At 41.3% G+C, this 24855-nt stretch overlaps 1 protein-coding gene across 2 annotated transcripts in view; it reads right to left on the reverse strand.

The window, feature by feature from the left end:
• Window positions 1-24855, reverse strand: part of OS9 (OS9 endoplasmic reticulum lectin) — a 160689-nt gene that overhangs the window by 49355 nt on the left and 86479 nt on the right. For both annotated transcript variants that reach the window (XM_073613755.1, XM_073613754.1), the window contains exons 3-9: window positions 23916-23979; window positions 22388-22464; window positions 20182-20280; window positions 9330-9531; window positions 7942-8091; window positions 1857-1984; window positions 425-467 (exon numbers count right to left, since the gene is read on the reverse strand). In XM_073613755.1, the coding sequence (XP_073469856.1) occupies window positions 425-467; window positions 1857-1984; window positions 7942-8091; window positions 9330-9531; window positions 20182-20280; window positions 22388-22464; window positions 23916-23979 (763 nt within the window). The remainder of the gene's footprint in view (window positions 1-424; window positions 468-1856; window positions 1985-7941; window positions 8092-9329; window positions 9532-20181; window positions 20281-22387; window positions 22465-23915; window positions 23980-24855) is intronic.

Consider the following 24855-nt stretch of genomic DNA (forward strand, 5'->3'; position numbering starts at 1 on the left):
AACGGTTCGGTTAGGGTGGAGCTACGATACATTCCACTGATTGGCGAACGTGTGACGCCATGCTAGGTATTTTTTCTAAACCCATGTGGGTTTAGGAAATATGGCCCCTGTCGGTCCGACTTGCAATGGAAACGCTCGCCTGAATAGGCCGGACCATTCTAGGCCTTCCAAACTGTACCGACCCGAACTGATCCGCTCGGTGGAAACGAGGCATTAGTGCATCAGAAATTGTGCACTTGGAGATGATTAAAATTAAATTTAAAAATTTAAATAAAAACAGCCCCCCCCCACCTTCCTCCACATCATACAGTATATGCACGGTCTAGACTGCAATTGTCGTTATTATAAAGACTACAAAGATTTTCTGGCTTGTGATCATTTTTTACATTTTATTAAACATCTTCAGGTAAAAGTATGTGCTAACCTTGTGCCCCTTCAGTTGGATTATGATTGGGAAATACTCCTTCCTACATAAAGAAGCAGAAAATAAGATAAGTGCAGAATAGTGATTTCATTATTAGAAATAGGATAAGTAAATCTACACCTGTCACTTCACCATTATAATGGTGTGGGTTACGCCAATGCAATTTTCACTTGTAGTATAGTTGCAGGTTTAAGTATAGTTAGGATTTGACTGGACCTCAAATGAAAACTTTTTTTTCCCTTTCTGAGCCCTTTGTGAAATCAAAAGGATCATCAAAAACAATGGCCTATAATATTTACTTACATTTGATACTACAACCAGACTTATTCAAATTAGCCTTTAATGTGAGTGGAAAGTCTTGTTTTCTTTCTAGTTAAAAATAACAAACATGTCATACATACTTGCTCTGCATAATGGTTTTGCACAGAGCAGCCCCAATCCTCCTCTACTTGGGTCCCTCCCTCCTGTTCAGTGCCCCCACAGCAAGCAGCTTGCTATGGGGGCACTCGAGCCAAGTCACAGCTCCGTGTCTATTTAGACATGGAGCCGCTGTCCCCCCCCCTCTCCTCATTGGCTGACTGACAGCAGCAGGAGCCAATGACGCTGCGCTGCTGTCTTAGCCAATGAGGAGGGGAGTCCTGGGCAGCCGCGACACTCCTGCAACATCGCTGGATCTAGAGGGACCTCAGGTAAGTGTTAGAGGGGTTGCTGCACACAGAAGGCTTTTTATCTTAATGCATTAAGAAAAAAAAAATCTTCTGCCTTTACAATCACTTTAAGAATATTTATTTTAGTGCACATGGGCATTTGTAATGTTTTTATTGCACAGCACTGTGCTGCTCCTAAAGGGGCAGCATTAAACATCTTTTCCACACAAGCATCCAATGCATATTTAAGTTAGAAAAATACAAGCAGTATTCAACTTTGTTCCTACACATCTAGACCAAGATGCAATCCTCACTTCTTTACAGTAGCATCAGAGTGTGCTGCATTTGCATTGGGTGCGCACACCCTTAGTATGACACACAAATATTATGGCACACAAATATGACCAGTAAAGCAAAGGTCCTGGAATTGATACTTAGAGGCTGCAAGTTGCTAGCATAAAGCAAAAAAAAAAAAAAAACACCTTTGGGTTGCTATGATAAATAGATTGCATTTCAACGAGTTAGGGCCAGACATGATCTGTGAAACACAGCCCCACGTGGGCTTTAAAAAGGCAGGTTGTGACATCTAAAAGAGGCCACGTAGCATTTCCAAGGGCTGGCAGACCCACATCTCTCTTATAAAGCTTAATTATCAGGGGTTCAACCAAATACTGTATATTTTGCATACTAGAGCCACTGAAGTGCATGAAATGAGAGTGCAAATGTGCTGCACGTGGATTGCAAGATATTGGTTTTATAACATGCACACTGTACAGAGACTTTACCGTGGGTTCAGTATCTGACATCTGTGTTTCTGCATCTTGTGGCTGACTTATCTTATTCCAGATCTCTGCTTCTTCTTGCTCTAGCTTTGTACCACCTTCATCAATCTCAGCTGCAGCAGAATCTTCAACTGCAGAATGTAGTTCAATAAAAAAAATATTATTCCTTAGCGCTGACAATTTACAGACAGCTTTTAATCGACATTCACATCAGCCCTTCTCTCAGGCATCTTTAGAGTGTGAGAAAACCAGAGGTACTTGGAGCCACACACAACAGCATATAAAAAAAGAGCCCCACAATATCAGAGCATTGCCATGTCTGTCCATTAAATGAATTAAAGGCATTCTAAAAATGCCAATGGAACTTCACAATTCATTTAAATGACTAACACCTACAGTTTTTTTTAATTTCTTAAAGAATATGTAAACCCAACATTTCATATTCCTGATATGCGACTGCTCTACCATGTACTTGTAAGAAAAAGTATCATGTTCTCTCTGCATTGAGTGAAATCCCTGGTGTTCCTGCCAGTTTCTCTGCTTTCCTATTCCACACTGAACTAGAGAGCGCACTGGTCAGTTCTCTAGCAATGCTGAGAACTCTGCCTGTTCTCTAATAATCAGCCTTGTCCTGAGCACTCCCTGCACAGCATTTCTCTTGAAAGATCCGTGTACTGCTGTTTCTCTCTCTCTCGGCCCTGCCCCCCCAGCACTGAGCTCCTTATGCAGCAGAGAACAGAATTCATGTGATTACTTATAAAAAAAAAAAAAAAAAAAAAGAGGGGAAATAAAAAACACACAGTTCGGTACCTAGCAACTCCTTTTCTAGGAAGTCTTCCAGGGCAGCATCTGAGAGATAGTGCTCCTTCAACCTAAAAACAGGAAACACATCATCCGCCATTTTAAAAAGCTATCACATACCTCAGTAATATACAAGTACCGAAGGAACAACAGGCAAATATACACCATCCTTCCATTAAAAAAAATATATTATATATATATATATATATATATATAAAAATAAAATTTATATTTATTAGGGACGGGTTGCTACCCTGGAAGACTTCCTAGAAAAGGAGTTACCAGGTACCTAACTGTTTTCTCAAGTCGTTTTCCAGGGCAGCATCTGAAAGGATTTGGCATGGGATACTACTTTTTGGGGGGGGGGGGGGGGGGGGGAGCGGCTGAAGGACCCTTCTACTGAAAGATTGGTCTTGGCTGGACAGGAAATCTATCCTGTAATGTTTTGTAAGAGCACTGAAGCTCGACCAGGTTGCCACCTGGCAGATTTGGTCTGGCATAGCTCCTGCTTTCTCCACATATAAAGATGGCCAGGCCCTGGTAAAAAGGGCTGCGATACTCTTGGGTGGTACCTGGTTGAGATTGGTAGATGAAAGATGCTAGTCTGATCTAACTGCCAGCTCTGTGGGGCTATTGAGGCGAACCCCTTCCTTTCTGTTCATACTGATTGTCAGAGATTTGTGAAATGACCTGACTCCACTAAGAGGTTCTCAATAGAACTATGAAGAGCAGCAGGGAACCCTTCAATTAAATCGGTTTTAGGAATCGTGCTGAAATCAATTTATCTGTGGGCCATGGGAATAAGGCCCCTTTCACACGTGCACCATCAGTTTAGCCACGTTAAAAACGTATCAGTCCTTATCCGTTGCTTCATCCGTCTTCCGTTCATAACCGGTTTCATCCGTTAATGTACACGTTTACATCTGTTTTTGTATCAGTTTTCATCCGTTTACAGCAGTTTGTGCCTTTAAGGAAATTACCCAGAAAGCATTGCTCCTCCCATCCTACATTGCCATGCGTGAACAATTTGCCAACTACTTTCTATCTCCATCAGAAGTTCCATGGCAGTACAAATATATAATATATAATATATATATATATATATATATATATATATATATATATATATATATATATATATATATATATATATATATATATATATATATATATATATATCAGTGCAAATTTAAATTAATTAATTTGGTTATTTCATTGTGTTTTGATAGCATAAAAAGACACAAGAGCACATATGTTATGTTCAAAACCACTCCTGACAGCACAGGGATTTGTGCGTTTACACACAAACACACACAAAAATCACCATTGCTGGCGCTTGTGCACACGATCAAGCGTGGCCAGCGGCGATTGTGCCCACCGGGCACGCGCCCTCTGGTGGCGCCGAAAAAGGGTAGGACGTACCCGTACGGGATTTCGCCCAGGAGAGCCATTGTGTCGCAGTAAAACTGCGTGACATGGTCGGCAAGTGGTTAAAGTATGGACTAACAAACAATGCCCTTGACCATCAGTGATCAGTGTAGAAAGGGGTGACAAGGTAGGCGCTCTGATAAAATTAAGAAATACACAGGAATTGCTAGACTGCCAACCAGTTACTATGCATATGAGCAATATGTAAGGACAATCATACAGTACATTCTTGTATACGCAATAGAACGGTCCCCTCATCTGAATGCAAATGTCAGGTGTTCTTCCTGTGTGTTAAGTCCGAGTCCCCACAAGGACTCTGGTTCTAATTTTGATACTGCTATGAGTTGGAGATCCCTGCTTAAAGAGACTGAGTCTGTAGCAGTAACAGGATAAACTGTTTAGGTTGACCGTTACACCACGTTCTGTTAAAGAAGAACTTTTGTCAGAAAATTAAAGTCCTGCTAGATCACTTCAGGTTGGCCCCTTTTGCAGATATAGCCATGTAAAAACGTTAAAAATAAGTGTCTATACTGTGTACAATCCAGTAATACATTGTCTCATCCTGCTCTGCACATGCTCAGTTGCTCTCCATGTTAGGCATTTTTAGGCAGTGCCGAGTTTGTAGACTGATCTGCTAATTGCCCTAAAGCATGATTAAACCCCATTAACTTTTACAGCCAAGAAAGCTGATTTTGTCTGATCTGCAACCGCAATGGTGCTGCACATGCGATCAGTCATGGCACCAGCCATTTGATGGTTTAACAGTTTGTTTGATGCAGCAAGCAAATGTGAAAGTTAGCAATCCAGGCATTCCAGGAATGTAACTTTTTAGAAACTTCAAATCGATTGGATTAGTTCCACTTTAGGATTCACTTCTGCTCAGGGGCCATATAAAAAGATACATATTGACTATTTGAATAAAGTGCCATTACAACCCAAGCCAGGTATAAGGTCTGAGTGATGGCACTTAATAGGCTGAAACGCTGCCTAAAAACCCTGCACATAAAATGTGCTGCAGAGTATTATGTGAATGACCTGGCTGCCTCTGCAGCCCTGGCCCGGTATATACAATTGAATAGCATATTGCACTACATAGTTGAAGGCAAATCTAAAGGAAACTGAACAAAAGTTGTATAGTGTGTATCCAGCTTTAGGCTAGGTTCACACAGGTGCGATGCAAGAAACCCTGCAAATCCAGTGCAGTTCCTGCATCGCAGGCAGTTCATACTGCCCTATGCGAACCGCTGGGAGTGTCAATACAAAGTTAATGCTAGCCCCAGATGGAGGTGCGAACTATGAATTTGGACAGGAATTTCGAACGCACTGGTGTGAACACCCATGCAGTCTGATTCTGGTGTGGACAAAAAAAAATGGTCCTGCACGACTTTGTCAGAAGTACAACACATGCCTGTGATAACGAGCAGTCATTAAGCACAGGTTTGTCTATGCAGCCCTTGCATGGGTCACTAGTCCAAAAGCCAGTCAATTATATGTTGCAGGATCCACCCAAAATCAAAGCACAAAAAACCTGATTTAGCCTAAGACTGAAGGGAGAGGAAGGTGTCCGACATCTTTTACAGAGGAGACTAATGCTGGCCATACACTATACGAAAAATCGGCCGAAAAATCGTTCGTATGGACACTTCGTTCGTTTTTCGGCAAGTTAGTGGGTACAAATCGATAATCGTTTGTGACGTTTTTGTGGAAAAAAAACGAACGGCATGTTTGGAAAATTTCTGCCGAACGTACGATAAATTGCAAGGTTAATGTGTTTCCCGTCCGAACTGCCTGCACTAGGTATATGTAAAAAAACGAACACAAAATTATTTATTCATGTCCACTGAACAGATTATCGGACATTATATGATGGCACGATCGTTTGCGGTCACGGTCGAACGTTCGTTTTTCGAAAATGGGTTCGGCCGATTTTCTGTATAGTGTATGGCCAGCATAAGGCCTCTTTCACACTTGTGCGACTTTGGACATCACAGTCGCATGACAAGTCGTACCCCACGATTCCCAATGATGACCATTCATATCTGAGCAACTTCAAGTCGCACAGACTATATAGTCCCTGTACTACTTTGGTCCAACTTTGATGCGAGTTAAAGTCCATAAACCTAAAGTTTACACAGGCGTTCATTGAAATCGCGTCAAAATCGTGGCTGCGAACTCGCGGTCAAGTCGCGGCAGTGTGAAAGGGGCTAATCCTTTTAAGACTCCCAGGGATTCTTTTGCCACAGGTTTGGTTTGCTTATGCACTTTTGGCAAAGTAATTTGGCCCAGCTGGCTGCCATTTTGCACTGACCGGAAGCGCAGTGCTTAGGGAGAGAATGTAAGCCGCTGGTCTAATGCTGGCCATGCACTATACAAAAAATCGTTCAAACCTATTTTCTGAAAAGGAACATTCGGCAGTAAGAGCAAACTATAGTGCCATCATGTAATGACCGATATATCGTTCAATGGACAAACGTATCCATTTCTTGTTCGTTTTTTCACATATACCTAGTGCAAACAGTTTGGATGGGGAAACACATTAATCTTTCAAGTTAAGGTTCGTTCGGTGGAAAATTTCCTAAATTTGTCCTTCATTTTTTTTTTGGCTCTAAAAGTCCCAACCAATTACCGATTTGTGCCCATTAATTGGCCGAAAAACAAATGAACTGACTAAATGACCGAATTTCGGCCCATTTTTCATACAGTGTATAGCCAGCATTAACCTAAAAAAATAAATAAAAAAATTATGATACAAAAACCGCTGATACCACCAATTAGCATTATGTGCATAGTGGTTTGGAAAGTACAGAGGTGGCCTTAGCATGCTCTGGCTTACTTTGGAGTGGTCCTGGCATGCAGACTCGGGAGGGCAGAATGGTGCTGCGTCTGACATGGCCTGCCCTCAGCTGCCCCATCAGTAGTATGGGTGGACACATACGTGCTGATAGTGTGCTCTGTCCCCCCTGCTGCAGATGGTATCTGGCTCCATGAGATTGAATGTGCAGGTTCCACAAATGCCGCCTTGGTGAAAATCGAAAGGGATGTCACCCGCTGCAACCAATCAGGATGCACCCGGAAGTGACGCAAGCAGAAGTGTGGTGTACCATACGTCCGCTCATACCTCCACCAAGATGGCGACGGTCAGAAGTGATGATGTCACCATGTTCCACGAGCAAGACACTGCAATCCTAGTCCATCCTGTGCTCCAGACCAAACACAGCAGGTGGGAGCCAGTGCCTGGGGGAAAAAGAGCAAGCGCCCCTCTGCCTCCTGGTCCTGCAGCAATGAGACATTCAGGGCGCTATTGATTTGATGCTTGAAATGGGGGATGGTTGCTTACACCCCCCCCCCAGTGGAAACGAAACCTCTGGCAAAAAGGAGGGAGTAACCCCGAGGGGGGGGTCCTCCAGTCGCACCTGTCCTGAAGCTGCCTAACCTCCCTAGAGGCTTGTGCAGGCAGTCAGATGGGGAGGCCCTTGCAACTAGCACAGAGCCTAGAAGAAAATAAACTGCTTGTAGCTCCTGTTGGTCAACAAGAAACACAAGAACTGAGGCACTGAGGTATGGGACAGCTTTTTAGAACGGTGGATGATGCGTTTCACGTTTTAGATGGAAGGAGCCTTATCTCTCAGATGATGCCTTGGAAGACTACTTGAAAAATAAAGAGGTATTTAGAATATATACATACACACACTTTGCCTTTAATTTCCATTTCAAACTGGATAGGTGTTTTTACAAGGTGATCGTTTACACTCACTTTAAGTAAAAAAATGACTTGAATTTCATGTCTTTACAGCATAAATAGGATCTCTATATTTTCTACAGTTACATTTGGCAAAGCAATGTAGACAATGCCACCTACCGCTTTCCTCTTGTGGATGTCCCTCTGCTGTTTCTGCTATATTTAGGGGGTTCTCTTGATCCAAGGAGGCAGAGCCTTTGTTTGGCAATGTATTAAGATCAAGGGTTTTCAGTTCTTCTGACAATTCCTCCACTATGCGCTTTGTGTCAGCTGGAAAAAAATAAATAAAATTAAAAAAAAGGGGAGGAAAAGATTTCAAAATTAAAAATAGTATATTCTACGTAAAACTGATTTTATGTCCAGACAAAGCACTGAAAATAGGGCAACAATTAAGTGTATAATTGTTGCCATTTTTTAATCTGGGTGATCTAAAAGTTTTGTAGCCTCTTAATGTCAAAGTCGTGTACAGCAGGGATAAGCAAATTTGCCCGGGTTTAGTTTGTGAACGGTTTTAAGAATATTTCTCGAAAATTTAAAGCAAACCCCATTAATGTCTATGCCAGATTAATCATAGGGCCAATAACAAAGTTATTTTGCTTTAAAGGGTAAGCCTTGTGGCCCCAAAAAAAAAAAAAAAGGGCAGCAAAAGGATTATTTGAACAATCAAAATTAAAGTACAATTTGCTGACACCAAAATAGATTGTTGTTTTTTTCCCTATCCTTTGCTTACAGTAACTTTAATGCCATTAGTAAGGCTGTTGGAGAGGTGGCCCTTTTAAGCCTGCTGGCCATGCATTGTGTAAGGGTTTGGAAAAAAAAAAAAATTGCAAGGGCGATGTCCAAAATTAAACCTCAAATTTTGAGCCTGCATGATTAACCACAAATGCATGTTAATGGCGAAGCCAAAGCGAATCCCTAGTGTACATTTTAAATGCTGTCACACATTTAAGTGACTTAGTAATGTTTTTAGAGCAGACAGCCTGCAAAGAAAAGTGTTAATACTGACCCATCTCCCATATACTGTTATCCACGTTCTTCCCAAGCTGTACTGGCTGAAAAATCTACAATGGTGTGTCAGATGTCTAGTCCCCTTCTGCACCTTCTCATTCCTTCCTCTAGCCCCCAAGTTACTACAGGACACAGCAATGTAATGTAGGGGCCAAAGGAAATCTCCACAGCGCACAGAGGGGTAATCAGGCATTCAACACACAAACACTATAGAAAATTAAAGGTTTTTTTTTTCAGTCAGCGTAGCTTGTGGAGATCAGCAGCCAAAGGGGTCAATATTAGTCTTTCAGGAGAATTTTTGAGTCTCAGTTTTCAAAGAATGTCACTTTACAAGGTAAATAGGCCATCAGCTCATATGTAAATGCTGGTTATACTGGGAACCTTCATTTTGAGGTCATTACTATTACAGCAGCAACACATTAAGCAAAATCATTTTATTTTTCCCCTTTGGATACACACTTTTACCTCCAAAACAGAAACAAAAACAATGTTTCACTTACAGACTTGAGCTTTAACATATTCAACATACTGCTCAGGGCTGAGAGCAGGGTGGCACCTTATAGACTGTGGGGTGCCTGTAGAAGGAGGACGCAAGAAGGGATGATTGCAGATGCGAGTGGTATGTATAGTTAGTACATAAGTACAAGACTGGGGCTCATCCACACGTGCAATGTAGTCTCCAGAACCTTCTTCACACATGAACTGCAACAAAATATCCAATATAAATATATGTTTAAAAAATAAATAAATGGCAATATTAAATATATTTAATATCAGAAATTAGACAAAACGATCCACTAAGCAAAAGATTGTGTGGACAAATCCTACAGTTTACAGGGCTTTTTACTGCTCCCCAGCACTGGCTGAAAGATGCAGGGAATAGGCAACAGTCTGCACAGAAGGACCACTCTATGAATAGACCTTTGGCATTTCAGCACTACAATCAGAAATGCAAGCTCCATATCATAAGTGATGCCACTGTAGTGCAGGAGTGCTAAACCTTCTGAAGAGTGAGGGCCACTTAAAGTGTTTAACCTACTCATACAAATGGACATAATCCTGCTGGTTCCCTAATATGGCAGGCGCTCCTGTCTAAGTTTTATAAAAAAAGCGCCTTATTTACTGGATTTCAGAGCAGTTGCCCGCAATCACATCATTGGTTGGCTCTCTCCACCTCTTGCCTGGCTGAGATGCAGCGGGCAGGGCCGAGATTCCCCCGCTGATGTCAGCCAGGACACGAGGAGCAGAGAGAGTGCCGGCCGGTCACGTGACTGCTGGGAGCCGCTCTGAAATACAGTAAATGAGGCTTTTTTTTTTTTTTTAAATTAGACAGGAGCACCTGTTATTAGGGAACCAGCAGGATATACATTTAAATAGTTATGAGAGCAGGAGGAGGAGCTGAGGAACAGCGGCAGAGGAAGTGATGTCATCTCTCCTCGAGCCAGTCTTTTGTTCCGGCACTGAGGAGAGAAGACATCAAGTAAGTGCACCAAACACTACATTAACAGTAGAACACTCTAGGCACACGTTTCACCCCCCAATCATGCCCCTGTACCCCCTGTCACAGTGACACCAATAGCAGTGTTTTTTTTTGCATTGGTGTCACTTTGTGACAGTTATAAGTGGTAGGGCAGTTAGTGGTAGCCCCCTTTAGGTCTAGGATACCCCCCTAACCCCCCCTAATAAAGGTTAACCCCTTGATCACCCCCCCGTCGCCAGTGTCACTAAGCGATCGTTTTTCTGATCGCTGTATTAGTGACACAGGTGACCTAGTTAGGGAGGTAAGTATATAGGTTCGCCATCAGTGTTTTATAGCAACAGGGACCCCCATATACTACCTAATAAAGGTTTAACCCCCTTAGTGTCCTTCCTGCTGCATTCACCAATCCGAATTGGGAATCCACCACTTCTGCAGCACCCGTACTTCCCCATTCACTGGCCAACCCGGCATTCAGGTGATTTTACGTCACTGGATTTTTATTTGCTGTTTTTCACCGAAGATCTCTATAGATCTATTGTGGACCAAAGCAATTTGTACGCTGGTCAACACATCGCCACTATTCCCCAGTCCTCCCTTGCCAGAGATTGGAAACCAATTACGGTTTCCGAATTTAAGATCTTTCTGGGCCTTTCCCTCAACATGGGCATAAATAAAAAGAGTGAGTTGTGGTCATATTGGTCCACTGACCCAATTTACCATATGCCGTGTTCTCTGCCTCCATGACCAGGGCACGATATGAGCAGATTTTGCACTTCAACAACAATGAACTCTGTCGTCCTCGTGGAGACCCTGAATACGATCGGCTCTACAAAATCCGGCCCCTCGTAAACCACTTCAACCAACGTTTTGCAGACTTGTTTACTCCCTATCAAGTTGTCTGCGTTGATGAGTCCCTGATTAAGTTTTCTGGCCGCTTGTCATTCAAACAGTACCTTCCCAGCAAGCGTGCCAGATACGGGGTCAAGATGTATAAGCTCCGTGACAGGGCCACAGGCTATACATGTAGTTTTATGGTTTACGAGGGCAAAGATAGTCACGTAGAGCCGACAAACTGCCCTGACTACATAGGAAGCGCTGGCAAGATAGTGTGGGACTTGATGTCACCCTTATTCAGAAAGGGGTACCACTTGTACGTGGACAATTATTACAGGAGCGTGCCACTTTTTATTCACCTTTTTGATCAACAGATTGGAGCATGTGGCACTGTGCGACCTAATCGCCGGGGCTTTACCCAGCGGCTTGTAGATTCCCATCTTAGGCTGGGGGAGAGAGCCTGCTTCAAGTGTAATAACTTGCTCGCTATGAAGTGGAGGGATAATAAGAATGTTTTCGTTCTTACCTCCCTTCATGCAGACACGACGGTCCAAATTACTACGGCGACTGGTGTTGTGGAGAAACCCCTCTGTGTCCACGAATATAACCTTAATATGGGAGGGGTGGACCTCAACAACCAGTTGTTGGTGCCGTACCTAATTGCCCGTAAGGCCAGACGCTGGTACAAGAAAGTGTCTGTTTATTTATTTCAATTGGCTTTGCTGAACGCTCATGTGCTATACAGAGCTTCAGGACGGACTGGATCCTTCCTTAAATTCCAGGAAGAGATCGTCAGAGCCCTTCTGTTTCCAGACGGTGCTCCACCTCACCTTCCCCAACCAAATGCAGTAAGCCGGCTGTATGAGAGGCATTTTCCTTATGTCCTCCCGAGTACCCCTACCCAACGAGCCCCCCCAAAGAAGATGTCGTGTCTGCAGCAAGCGCGGATATAGGCGTGACACCCGGTATTATTGTCCTTCCTGTCCTGACAATCCTGGTCTTGCATTGGTGAATGTTTTGAACGCTACCATTCACTACTTGAGTATTAGCGTAGGGTACAGCACTGCACAGACTAAGTAAAAAAAATATAAAAACACAAAAAAAAAAATAAAATAAAAAAAACAAAAATAGTTGTCGTTTTATTGTTCTCTCTCTCTCTCTCTCTTGTTCTGCTCTTTTTTACTGTATTCTATTCTGCAATGTTTTACCATGTTTGCTTTTCAGATATGCATTTTTTTTATACTTTACTGTTTACTGTGTTTAATTGATAACCATTTTTTTGTTTTCAGGTACGCCATTCAGCTGCAGAACGGATTTATTTATCTCGACAGCAACAGCTGCACAGGTTGCGTTAAATGTTTTATTTTTTACTATTTTTTTTGTATTTGCTTTGCAGGTATGGCAAGTCTTATGCCCCGTACACACGGTCGGACATTGATCGGACATTCCGACAACAAAATCCTAGGATTTTTTCCGACAGATGTTGGCTCAAACTTGTGTTGCATACACATGGTCACACAGTTATCGGAAAATCCGATCATTCTGAACGCGGTGACGTAAAACACGTACGTCGGGACTATAAACGGGGCCGTAGCCAATAGCTTTCATCTCTTTATTTATTCTGAGCATGTGTGGCACTTTGTGCGTCGGATTTGTGTACACACGATTGGAAATTCCGACAATGGATTTTGTTGTTGGAAAATTTTATAGCCTGCTCTCAAACTTTGTGTGTCGGAAAATCCGATGGAAAATGTGTGATGGAGCCTACACACGGTCGGAATTTCCGACAACAAGGTCCTATCACACATTTTCCGTCGGAAAATCCGACCGTGTGTACGGGGCATTACTGTTATACTGTAATGTTACTTTGTTTTATTGTTAACCATCATTTGCTTAGCAGGTACGCCATTCAGTTGCAGCGCGGATTTATTTATCTTGACAGCAACAGCGTTTGCTCCCACGATACATAAAGCCGTGACTCCAGCGATGTCGGAGGTGATTTCACCACCACAGTTACATACTTCAGCATATATGCTGAAGCGTGGGGGCAGCAGAGGGCGGAGGAGCGATTTGCTCCTAACTTTTGCGGGAGGATGCCCCCATGCTTTGGCATATATATATACGGTGCATGTATGCCCATCATTACAAGTGGGTGGATGAAGGGAGGTATTCTAATGGTGGGCATACACACCGATCAATCTCTTTTTTTCGTTCAGCCCACAGGCTGCATGAAAAAAAAGTTTACAATATACGCCCAACAAGGACCAGCAACGTACTGGTATGTTGCTGGACTTTGAGTGGTTATACCAGAATGATGCCTGCAGGTTTAGGTATCATCTTGGTATCATTCTTTTCAGCCAGCAGTCAGCTTTCATGTAAAAGCAATCCTAGCGGCTAATTAGCCTCTAGACTGCTTTTACAAGCAGTGGGAGGGAATGCCCCCCCCCACCGTCTTCCATATTTTTCTCTGGCTCTCCTGTCCCAACAGGGAACCTGAGAATGCAGCCGGTGATTCAGCCAGCTGACCATAGAGCTGATCCGAGACCAGAGTGGCTCCAAACATCTCCTTGGCCTAAGAAACCGGAAGCTACGAGCATTTTATGACTTAGATTTCGCCGGATGTAAACAGCGCCATTGGGAAATTGGGAAAGCATTTTATCACACCGATCTTGGTGTGGTCAGATGCTTTGAGGGCAGAGGAGAGATCTAGGGTCTAATAGACCCTGTCCCCCCCCCCTGCTCTCGCGCAAAGGCGAACGCAAGCGTTGGTCTGGCGTCAAATGTAAACAGCAATTGCACCATGCATGTGAGGTATCACCGCGAAAGTCAGATTGAGGGCAGTAATTTTAGCAGTAGACCTCCTCTGTAAATCTAAAGTGGTAACCTGTAAAGGCTTTTAAAAATGTATTTAGTTTGTCGCCACTGCACGTTTGTGTGCAATTTTAAAGCATGTCATGTTTGCTATCCATGTACTCGGCCTAAGATCATCTTTTTTATTTCATCAAATATTTGGGCAATATAGTGTGTTTTAGTGCATTAACATTTAAAAAAGTGTGTTTTTTCCCTAAAAAAATGCGTTTGAAAAATCGCTGCGCAAATACTGTGTTGAAAAAAAATGAAAACACCCACCATTTTAATCTGTAGGGCATTTGCTTTTAAAAAAAATATATAATGTTTGGGAGTCCAAAGTAATTTTCTTGCAAAAAAAAACAAAAACAAATTTTTCATGTAAACAAAAAGTGTCAGAAATGTTGTGCATAAAATGCCAGGACAGTTCAAACCCCCCCCAAATGACCCCATTTTGGAAAGTAGACACCCCAAGCTATTTGCTGAGAGGCATGTTGAGTCCATGGAATATTTTATATTGTGACACAAGTTGCGGGAAAAAGACAAATTTTTTTTTTTTTTTTTTTTTTTGCACAAAGTTGTCACTAAATAATATATTGCTCAAACATACCATGGGAATATGTGAAATTACACCCCAAAATACATTCTGTTGCTTCTCCTGAGTACCACATGTGTGAGACTTTTTGGGAGCCTAGCCGCATACAGGACCCCGAAAACCAAGCACCGCCTTCAGGCTTTCTAAGGGCGTAAATTTTTGATTTCACTCTTCACTGCCTATCACAGTTTCGGAGGCCATGGAATGCCCAGGTGGCAAAACCCCCCCCCAAATGACCCCATTTTGGAAAGTAGACACCCCAAGCTATTTGCTGAGAGGTATGGTGAGTATTTTGCAGACCTCACTTTTTGTCACAAAGTTTTGAAAATTGAAAAAAAAAAAAAAAAATTTTTCTTGTCTTTCTTCATTTTCAAAAACAAATGAGAGCTGCAGAATACTCACCATGCCTCTCAGCAAATAGCTTGGGGTGTCTACTTTCCAAAATAGGGTCATTTGGGGGGGGGGGTTGTGCTATCTTGGCATTTTATGGCCTTCGAAACTGTGATAGGTAGTGAGGAGTGAATCAAAAATTTACGCCCTTAGAAATCCTGAAGACTGTGATTGGTTTTCGGGGCCCCGTATGCAACTAGGCTCCCAAAAAGTCCCACACAAGTGGAAACCCCGTACTCAGGAGAAGCAGCAGAATGTATTTTGGGGTGTAATTCCACATATGCCCATGGCATGTTTGAGCAATATATCATTTAGTGACAACTTTGTGCAAAAAAAAAAAAAAAAAAAAAAAAGTGTCACTTTCCCGCAACTTGTGTCAAAATATAAAATATTCCATGGACTCAACATGTTTCTCAGCAAATAGTTTGGGGTGGGGTGTCTACTTTCCAAAATAGGGTCATTTGGGGGGGGGGGGGGGTGTTGTGCCATCTTGGCATTTATGGCCTTCAAAACTGTGATAGGTAGTGAGGAGTGAAATAAAAAATTTACGCCCTTAGAAATCCTGAAGGCGGTGCTTGGTTTTCGGGGCTCCGTACGCGGCTAGGCTCCCAAAAAGTCCCACACATGTGGTATCCCCGTACTCAGGAGAAGCAGCTAAAATGTATTTTGGGGTGCAATTCCACATATGCCCATGGCCTGTGTGAGCTATATATAATTTAGTGACAACTTTTTGTAAATTTTTTTGTCTTTTTTTTTTGTCATTATTCAATCACTTGGGACAAAAAAAATGAATATTCAATGGGCTCAACATGCCTCTCAGCAATTTCCTTGGGGTGTCTACTTTCCAAAATGGGGTCATTTGGGGGGGGGTCTTGTACTGCCCTGCCATTTTAGCACCTCAAGAAATGACATAGGCAGTCAAACTAAAAGCTGTGTAAATTCCAGAAAATGTACCCTAGTGTGTAGACACTATAACTTTTGCGCAAACCAATAAATATGCTTATTGACATTTTTTTTACCAAAGACATGTGGCCGAATACATTTTGGCCTAAATGTATGACTAAAATTGAGTTTATTGGATTTTTTTTATAACAAAAAGTAGAAAATATCATTTCTTTTCAAAATTTTCGGTCTTTTTCCGTTTATAGCGCAAAAAATAAAAATCGCAGAGGTGATCAAATACCATCAAAAGAAAGCTCTATTTGTGGGAAGAAAAGGACGCAAATTTCGTTTGGGTACAGCATTGCATGACCACGCAATTAGCAGTTAAAGCGACGCAGTGCCAAATTGTAAAAAGTGCTCTGGTCAGGAAGGGGGTAAATTCTTCCGGGGATGAACTGGTTAAAGGAGCAGGATTCATTATTTTTTGGGGTTAACAAACGCTTTAAGTGATTTGGTAACCAGTTGCAGGCCACAATGAAATGAAATGTTTTAGCATATAGAATGTTTTATTTTAAATGGCATAATGAAGATTTTAAACAATCAGGATCATTATTTTCCGTGGGACCATTCCCCGTTGGAGTGTTTACCCACTATTACAGTACATCTTGCTGGTGTGGGGCACTTTCTGAAAGCGCACCAAAACTCCTGCATTCAGGAGTTTTGGTGTGCTTTCATGAAGCACGCAGGATATACTAGAAGTCTATGACTCAGTGAAGCTAACCCACTGGGGAGCAGTAAAAAGGTCCGTCAATAGCAAGACTTGCCCAAGTAAGCTTTTGGCCTCACCAATAAATACTTGTGTATAATTTCTGGCAAAGCCTAAATTGTACTTTAAACAAAACACTTGCGGAAACATTTGAATCTATTGTACAGTTTACCTGAAAGTTAATAGTGATTTCGTTAGCTAGCTGGTATTATTTTGAATAAATATATATCTGTCTATCTCTATATCTATCTCTATATAGATATAGCCATCTATCTATCTCTATATAGATATAGCCATCTATCTATCTCTATATAGATATAGCCATCTATCTATCTCTATATAGATATAGCTATCTATCTATCTATCTATCTATCTATCTCACACACACACACACACACACACACAGTGGGGATGGAAAGTATTCAGACCCCCTTAACTTTTTCACTCTTTTTTTTATATTGCAGCCATTTGCTAAAAATCATTTAAGTTCATTTTTTTCCTCATTAATGTACACACAGCACCTCATATTGACAGAAAAACACAGAATTGTCGACATTTTTGCAGATTTATTAAAAAAGAAAAACTGAAATATCACATGGTCCTAAGAATTCAGACCATTTGCTGTGACACTCATATTTAACTCAGGTGCTGTCCATTTCCTCTGATCATCCTTGAGATGGTTCTACACCTTCATTTGAGTCCAGCTGTGTTTGATTATACGGATTGGACTTGATTAGGAAAGCCACACACCTGTCTATATAAGACCTTACAGCTCACAGTGCATGTCAGAGCAAATGAGAATCATGAGGTCAAAAGGAACTGCCTGAAGAGCTCAGAGACAGAATTGTGGCAAGGCACAGATCTGGCCAAGGTTACAAGAAATTTTTTGCTGCACTTAAGGATCCTAAGAGCACAGTGGCCTCCATAATCCTTAAATGGAAGACGTTTGGGATGACAGAACCCTTCCTACAGCTGGCCGTCCGGCCAAACTGAGCTGTCGAGGGAGACAAGCCTTGGTGAGAGAGGTAAAGAAGAACCCAAAGATCACTGTGGCTGAGCTCCAGAGATGCAGTCAGAAGATGGGAGAAAGTTGTAGAAAGTCAACCATTACTGCAGCCCTCCACCAGTCGGGGCTTTATGGCAGAGTGGCCCAACGGAAGCCTCTCCTCAGTGCAAGACACATGAAAGCCCGCATGGCGTTTGCTAAAAAAAACACCTGAAGGACTCCAAGATGGTGAGAAATAAGATTCTCTGGTCTGATGAGACCTATAACTTTTTGGCCTTAATTCTAAGCGGTATGTGTGGAGAAAACCAGGCACTGCTTATAACCTGTCCAATACAGTCCATACAGCAGGGGTCTCAAACTGGTGGCCCCCCAGCTGTTGCGAAACTACAAGTCCCATGAGGCATTACAAGGCTGCCAGTTACAAGCATGACTCCCACAGGCAGAGGTATGATGGGACTTGTAGTTCCGCAACAGCTGGAGGGTCACCAGTTTGAGACCCCTGCCATACAGTGAAGCATGGTGGTGGTAGCATCATGCTGTGGGCGTGTTTTTCAGCTGCAGGGACAGGACGACTGGTTGCAATCGAGGGAAAGATGAATGCGGCCAAGTACAGGGATATCCTGGATGAAAACCTTCTCCAGAGTGCTCAGCACCTCAGACTGGGCCGAAGGTTTACCTTCCGACAATGACCCTAAGCACACCGCTAAAATAACGAAGGAGTGGCTTCACAACAACTCCGTGACTGTTCTTGAATGGCCCAGCCAGAGCCCTGACTTAAACCCAATTGAGCATCTCTGGAGAGACCTAAAAATGGCTGTTCACCAACATATACCATCCAACCAGACAGAACTGGAGAGGATCTGCAAGGAGGAATGGCAGTGGATCCCCAAATCCAGGTGTGAAAAACTTGTTGCATCTTTCCCAAAAAGACTCATGGCTGTATTTGATCAAAAGAGTGCTTCTAATAAATACCAAGCAAAGGGTCTGAATACTTAGGACCATGTGATATTTCAGTTTTTCTTTTTTAATAAATCTGAAAAAAAGTCAACAATTCTGTGCAAAATATCTAATCCACTCTGAGAATAACAGACAGAAGAGATATACTGTATACACTATTAGAGGAGAGATATGCTTTATATACTATTAAAGGGTGAATCTGGTAAATATTATCAGACTCAGAGATCATTTTTTTTTTATTTACAAAAACAAACAATGTCTGCCTTCAAAAAAAAAAAATGTCATTTTAAGAACGTTCATTCGATTTTCTAATTGTTAGTGGGGTCAAATCGACGTTCATTTTCAACCACAGTGACGGGAAAATTTGGAAATAATAGAAAACTTCTTGGTCAAAGGAATTTTCAGACAGTGAATGTCGTTTTCATTCAGAAATTACATTCATTTTAAAAATCAGAATGTTAAAACAAGTGAAAATTTCAAACAACATTCTTTGATTCAGGGAATGTACAAAGATTTTTCGTCTGAATATTCTTGTCTGAAAATTGATCCGTGTGGCCAACATAAGGCTCGGTACACACCTATGCAGTTTGCTTTTGATGTGTTTCTGCAGTGCTTTTTGCTGTGCGTTTTGATTTTTGTGCACGTGATTTTGCTGTGATTTGCGTTTTTGCATATTTTTTTTGGCCAAATTGTTGGGCAGTTTAAAAAACACAAATTGCTGCAAAAACACATTATATGCTTTTCTGCAGCTTCTCCATTATTCTATATTGAACCAAAAAAGCACCGTTTTGCGTTAAAAAAAAAAAAAAAAAAAAAAAAGTCCCTGACTCTTTCCAAATACGCAGCGGCTGAAAAAAGCAGAACTTGTCCCATAGGAATCCATGTAAATGAACTGTAGTGCGTTTCTGCAAAAAGCACCAAAAAACATATAGATGTGAACCAGGTCTAAGATGTTTAGTAACATAATGGGGTTAAAAAAACTCAAATTAGCCCTTTATAGTACAAAAAAAAGCAGATAATCACTACTGTAAGGAGTTCATTTTTTTACTGTAAAACCTTGGATTGCGAGTAACTTGGTCTGCGAACGCTTTACAAGACTAGCAAAATTTGATAAAAGTGATGTCTTGCAATAGGAGTAGCAAACAAGTAGAAGCCTGCAGTCACACCGTGTGCGATTTAAAACCCCCGGTTTCAACCACTACTTCAGTGAGATTTGTAACAATTGGTAAGAATTTAGTGCTACTTCAGTGAGAGGGGCTGTCCATGTCACAGGGAGGAACAATGATGTTATGAACAAAAGTTTACCTAGCAAATGGTTAATATTTAACTTCTTTCAGGCTCAAGTTAGCCCTCAGTCACACAATACGACTTACAAATCGTACCTCAAGTAGCATCTAATGTATTTCTATGGCAGTGTCTTAATAGAAACAATGTCAAGTAGTACTATTTGAGAAGTAGTTCTTGTATTACTTTTTCAGGACTTCAGCACGATTTCACTGCCATAGAATATAATGTATATCGTATATATATATAGATATATCTCTCTCAAGTTTTGACCTTCTATACACTTTAAAACTGATTGCTACTATACTTACCCTAACCTCTGTCTCTCTGGACTTTCCATTCAGATCACACCTAGAACCATTCACATACATCTGGCTGTGGTAGCGCTTTAGTTTGTGATGTTTAGAAGCCTAAGAAAAGGAAACACAATATCCATTGGATAAGCAGACAAGGTCTGGGTAGGTTTGAACTAGCAAACCCTGGTCATAAATGGGCAAATTTCTGAGCCAAGTAAACAAGAACAGCAATTATAATAATTACTACTACACACAGTAAAAACCTGATCTTCTAGCTCATGAGAAAAAGACTGCATTTATAAAAAATGGATGACAATGCAAACCATTTAAAAAAGGGCATAACCAGAGAATTTTGACCAGAGAAATATGGAGTACCCACCACAGAAACTATTGTCATCAACTGTACCCACTTTATTTTGCAATAATGTAAGAAGTCCATTCAGTCGAATTGATTCAATCTCTAAACGAACAAAGACTTGTATGATAGAGGTTGCATTATTAAACATAATGTGAAATGGAGAGCAGCAACTCTGGATAGACTGCTATCACATGACAGAAAGCTTCCAAACAAAAAAGAAATAGAGCATCATGTGTAGACAGTCTAAAGAGACAGATAAATTAACACATTTCAGGAGCCTAGGGGGGCCTCCCTTATCAAGACTAGAATAATTGGTTCTGGAAGATAATGAACTCCAAATGCTTTACACATTTTGAGTTAGCAGAAGGAATAGATATTTTAGGTTTCAGCAGCTGGTCCAACCTAGAACCAGAACTGAATCTAAACGGGATTCAGCAGCTGGTTTAAGTCTAGAATCAGCTGCTGAAACCTGCTTAAAGTGTAGTTCCACCCACTTTTACAACTCTTCAACATCCCTCACTAAGCTGTGCACTGTAAACGAATTGGATATTTTTAAATTTTTTTTCTCAGCACCTACTGTATATCTGCTGTATTCATTTTTCACTTCCTCCTCCTTGGCCGTGGCCCATTGCATCATTTCCTGTTTGCAATGCCTTCTGGGAAGAGGTGGCAACTTCCTCTGACACTGCCGTTGCTATGGAAACCTGAGCTGAAACCCATTACATTGCTTGTGCTGCACTGAGCATGTGCGAGATCTGCAAGGATGAGATCCAGGAAAAATACAGTCTGGCTTCAGATGCCCACACTTAAGATGGCCATGGCCTGCTGCAAGTTTATAAAATAACAAACTACTGCTATAAACTAACAAAACAGACCTTAGTTTACAGACTAACTTTACTAGAATACATTAAGCTTGTGTATTATAGGGGTATTTTTATTTAAAAAATATAATACCGGCCGGAACACCACTTTAACTTCAAGTCCTTCTGCTAACTCAGAACGTGTGAATCAGAGTCTGTTATCCTCCAGAACCAGATATTCTAGCGTATAAAGCCTTGTTAAAGAGGGTTCCCCCTGAAGCCAAGAAATGCGAGACTGGTCTCTGTTGAACACACTCTGCGGAATATGAATTAAATATTCAGACTACAATTGGCATAGCAGCCCACTACTACAGGTATCTGAAAGAATACCTGTCCAGGTTTTCCTAAAGCAAACCAAACCAAGCAGATAACTGGCATCTTTCAGCCTGCACCAGAAAAAAAATAGGTAAAAAACGTAGGCTGTTTTTTGCACTCAACTAATATTTTCATAAATGAGGACCATAGAAGACTACTGCTACCTTATATAAAAAAAAAAAAAAATTAAATTTAAAAAAAAAAAAAAAAAAAAAAAAAAAAACACACAACACACAGAAGTGGAATAACTGCAAGCATTTAGGTTTCAAAACACAATGGGGAATACCAGATAGATGGCTAAATAACACAGCTGACAGGCAAGTGTGAACCATTTACTTGCCAAATGATTACTTATTGGAATTCATATACCTCCTCTATGCTACAGTCAAGCACCCCCATTTCCTATAACAGCTTTGAAGTTTCCCATATGTCACCTACTAAAATTGGAAAGAAGCACAAGAAGGGTCATGACTAGACAATGTTTCTGGTGCAACTTGCCCCAGTAGACTAAAGCTGCACATACAGTATTGTGTACAGCTAAGACTACCTGCCTTCCTTCTCATTGGCATCATTTTAAAATGTCCCAATCTTCATTCCATGGAAACAGTAAGCTGTTGGAACAAGTCATATTTATCTGCCAATATAATATAACATAAGCAAAGAGATAAATGATGGATGACCCACTGACCTTTGCAGTTTCATTGTTCCAGTCAAATTCTGACTGATAGTACCCAAGGTACAAGATGTCTCCCTTTACTTCAGATTCTGGAATGGAAAATAAATAAATAAAATATAATAATAATAATAATACCATAAAAATGAAACCGTATTATAATTTACAGAACACAGTTCACAGAGCACAGGAAGACAAAAAAAAAAAAAAACAAAAAAAAAAACATTTATACAAAAACCCCACAAGATAGACAGGAGATAAATTATAGCTTTATGGTGAAATCTGTAAAAAATAGTAATTCTACAAGACTGCCAAAAACGATGTGCTTAAAATAAACTCCACCCAGATCACAAAGTTTAAAACAGGATGTAAAATGTCCAATTCCTCACACCCCCTTTTGACCCATGTTGCAATGTTTTATTCATTTCATACCTGCTGAAGAAAGTTATACTTATTCTCCTCCCTCCAGCACCAACAGGGACCACCAGTCCCCGCTGCTGAGGTCATTCCTGCGAGAACCCAAAACTGGACAGCCAATAGGAAATGTCCACCGTATGCAGGCAGTGACGCACCCAAAGAAGGAACCCACAAGAAGCAAACAAGAGAAAAGGCTTGGGACTAGAGCATCACATGACTGCAACTTTTGGTAGGTAAGGGTATTTAGAGAGGGGTGAACTTAACCCTGGAGATTGGGTTAAGGAGAACTCTTATCACTACCAAATGTTTTATGCAAAAAGGAAAGCATTCAGTTGGTATGAGTACAGCGTTTACTTTTAAGCGTATATAAAAGATATAATAGAGTTGTAGAGCCAATGGCAGGGACAACAGTACATGCTGGGAACTCCGACACTCCAGGAAGTGTTGGATTTAAAAGATTCTTTCTAGTAGCAGCTTCTCTGCATTACAGGAGCGATTGGTGTTGTAGGCAGCAGAAGAGGCAAGTATAAAAACCATCTACTTTGCAGAGGCCATATTTCTATATGTTTGTACCAGAACCGCTTTACAAGATCACTCAGGGTACAGTAAGCAAAGTCAGATTACCAAAGGAGTCTTCATTTTCTTTTAGAATACAGGTACTTACAAAACATATTATTTCTAACTCTGGAATGCGTGTTTGACAGGTGACAGTGTCTATGCTTTTTTTTTCTTTTTTTTTAGAGAAACAGTCGTCTAAAGCTCGGTACACACTGTTCGAATATTGACAGTTTTGGCAGGAACTGGCCGACATTGGGACTGTGTACAGCTGTCCTTTCGACAAAAGCCGATCTAAGGACCAGCTTTTGTCAAACCTACATGTTGGCAAACCAGCATCTGATCAGCGCTCATAGCCAATAGCTGCGAGCGCTGATTAGTGTGTTCCAGCAGGAGGATGGAGGGGTGGAGTCCCCCTGTCAGAACACAAAATCATAGGATAGATCACCGCACTAACATCACTTGTGTTGGTACAGCGATCTGTTTTTTTTTTCGTTCAGCCCGCTGGGTTTAAAAAAAAAAAAAAAAAAATCATCAAATGCTCTAGGGGCAGAACTAATTATATATGTACCTTCAATATGGTATTGCTGTAAATGTTTTCCATAGCAGAACTCATACGTCCACCAGTCTTTGGTCTGAAAGACAAACAAATATAACCACCCAAATGTTGTATGCACAGAAAATACTGAGCGTCAGACATAAATGACATAGGATGACACAAAAAAAAAAAAAAAAAAAAAACAAAGAAGACGATGATCCCGTTTCAAAAGGTAAGGCTTACATGCACAGGTCTTTGGCATCTAGAGGCGTGCTGGATTCCCCCTGTAAGGTAGAGGTTTGTCATAACTGGATTTTAAATACTCCAGTCTACTGTAGTCACAGACACATGAATGAATTGTCTTATGACGCTTAAACTAGACCTGTCATGACAAACATGAAAGTTGTGATTCCTGACCTCTGCTTGAAAATACTATTTGCTTGTCCTTTACTCACCCACCACGTCAATACGGAGTCACAGACCCAGAACAAGTCTGCAGATCAGAAAACGTCACAGAGAATATTACAGGTCAGTAATGCAAAGTATTGAAGTGAGGGCACGACAGGTTGGCAACATTCAAGCCCAAAAAGTTCACAAAAGAAGCTCAGCAATGTTAGTCCTCTTGTTTTATTTCCACCAGGTTTCCATTAAATCGCATGAGCAATGACCATCATTAGCTGACAACTCCACAGCAGCCCCTGGCAGCTTTGTGCTATACTTAAGGAACCATGAAATGTCATGCCACTTCATTAATGTGTCAGAGTTCAATGGCCCATTTCTGCAAATCTCCAACTCTACGCACAACTTTTTTTGGGCAACGGTGCCAAGGGCTGGCATCTGGAAATTGTGAAACTACACAAGGGGAGGTTATCTGAGCAAACAACGATGCTTGCCTGGATTCTCCACAATACATCTTACCCACCCCCCATTGGCTACATGCTCCACAATACAGCAGGTAAAATAAGTATTGACC

The sequence above is a fragment of the Aquarana catesbeiana genome, linkage group LG02 (assembly GCF_042186555.1).
Source record: "Aquarana catesbeiana isolate 2022-GZ linkage group LG02, ASM4218655v1, whole genome shotgun sequence".
Lineage (NCBI taxonomy): Eukaryota > Metazoa > Chordata > Amphibia > Anura > Ranidae > Aquarana > Aquarana catesbeiana.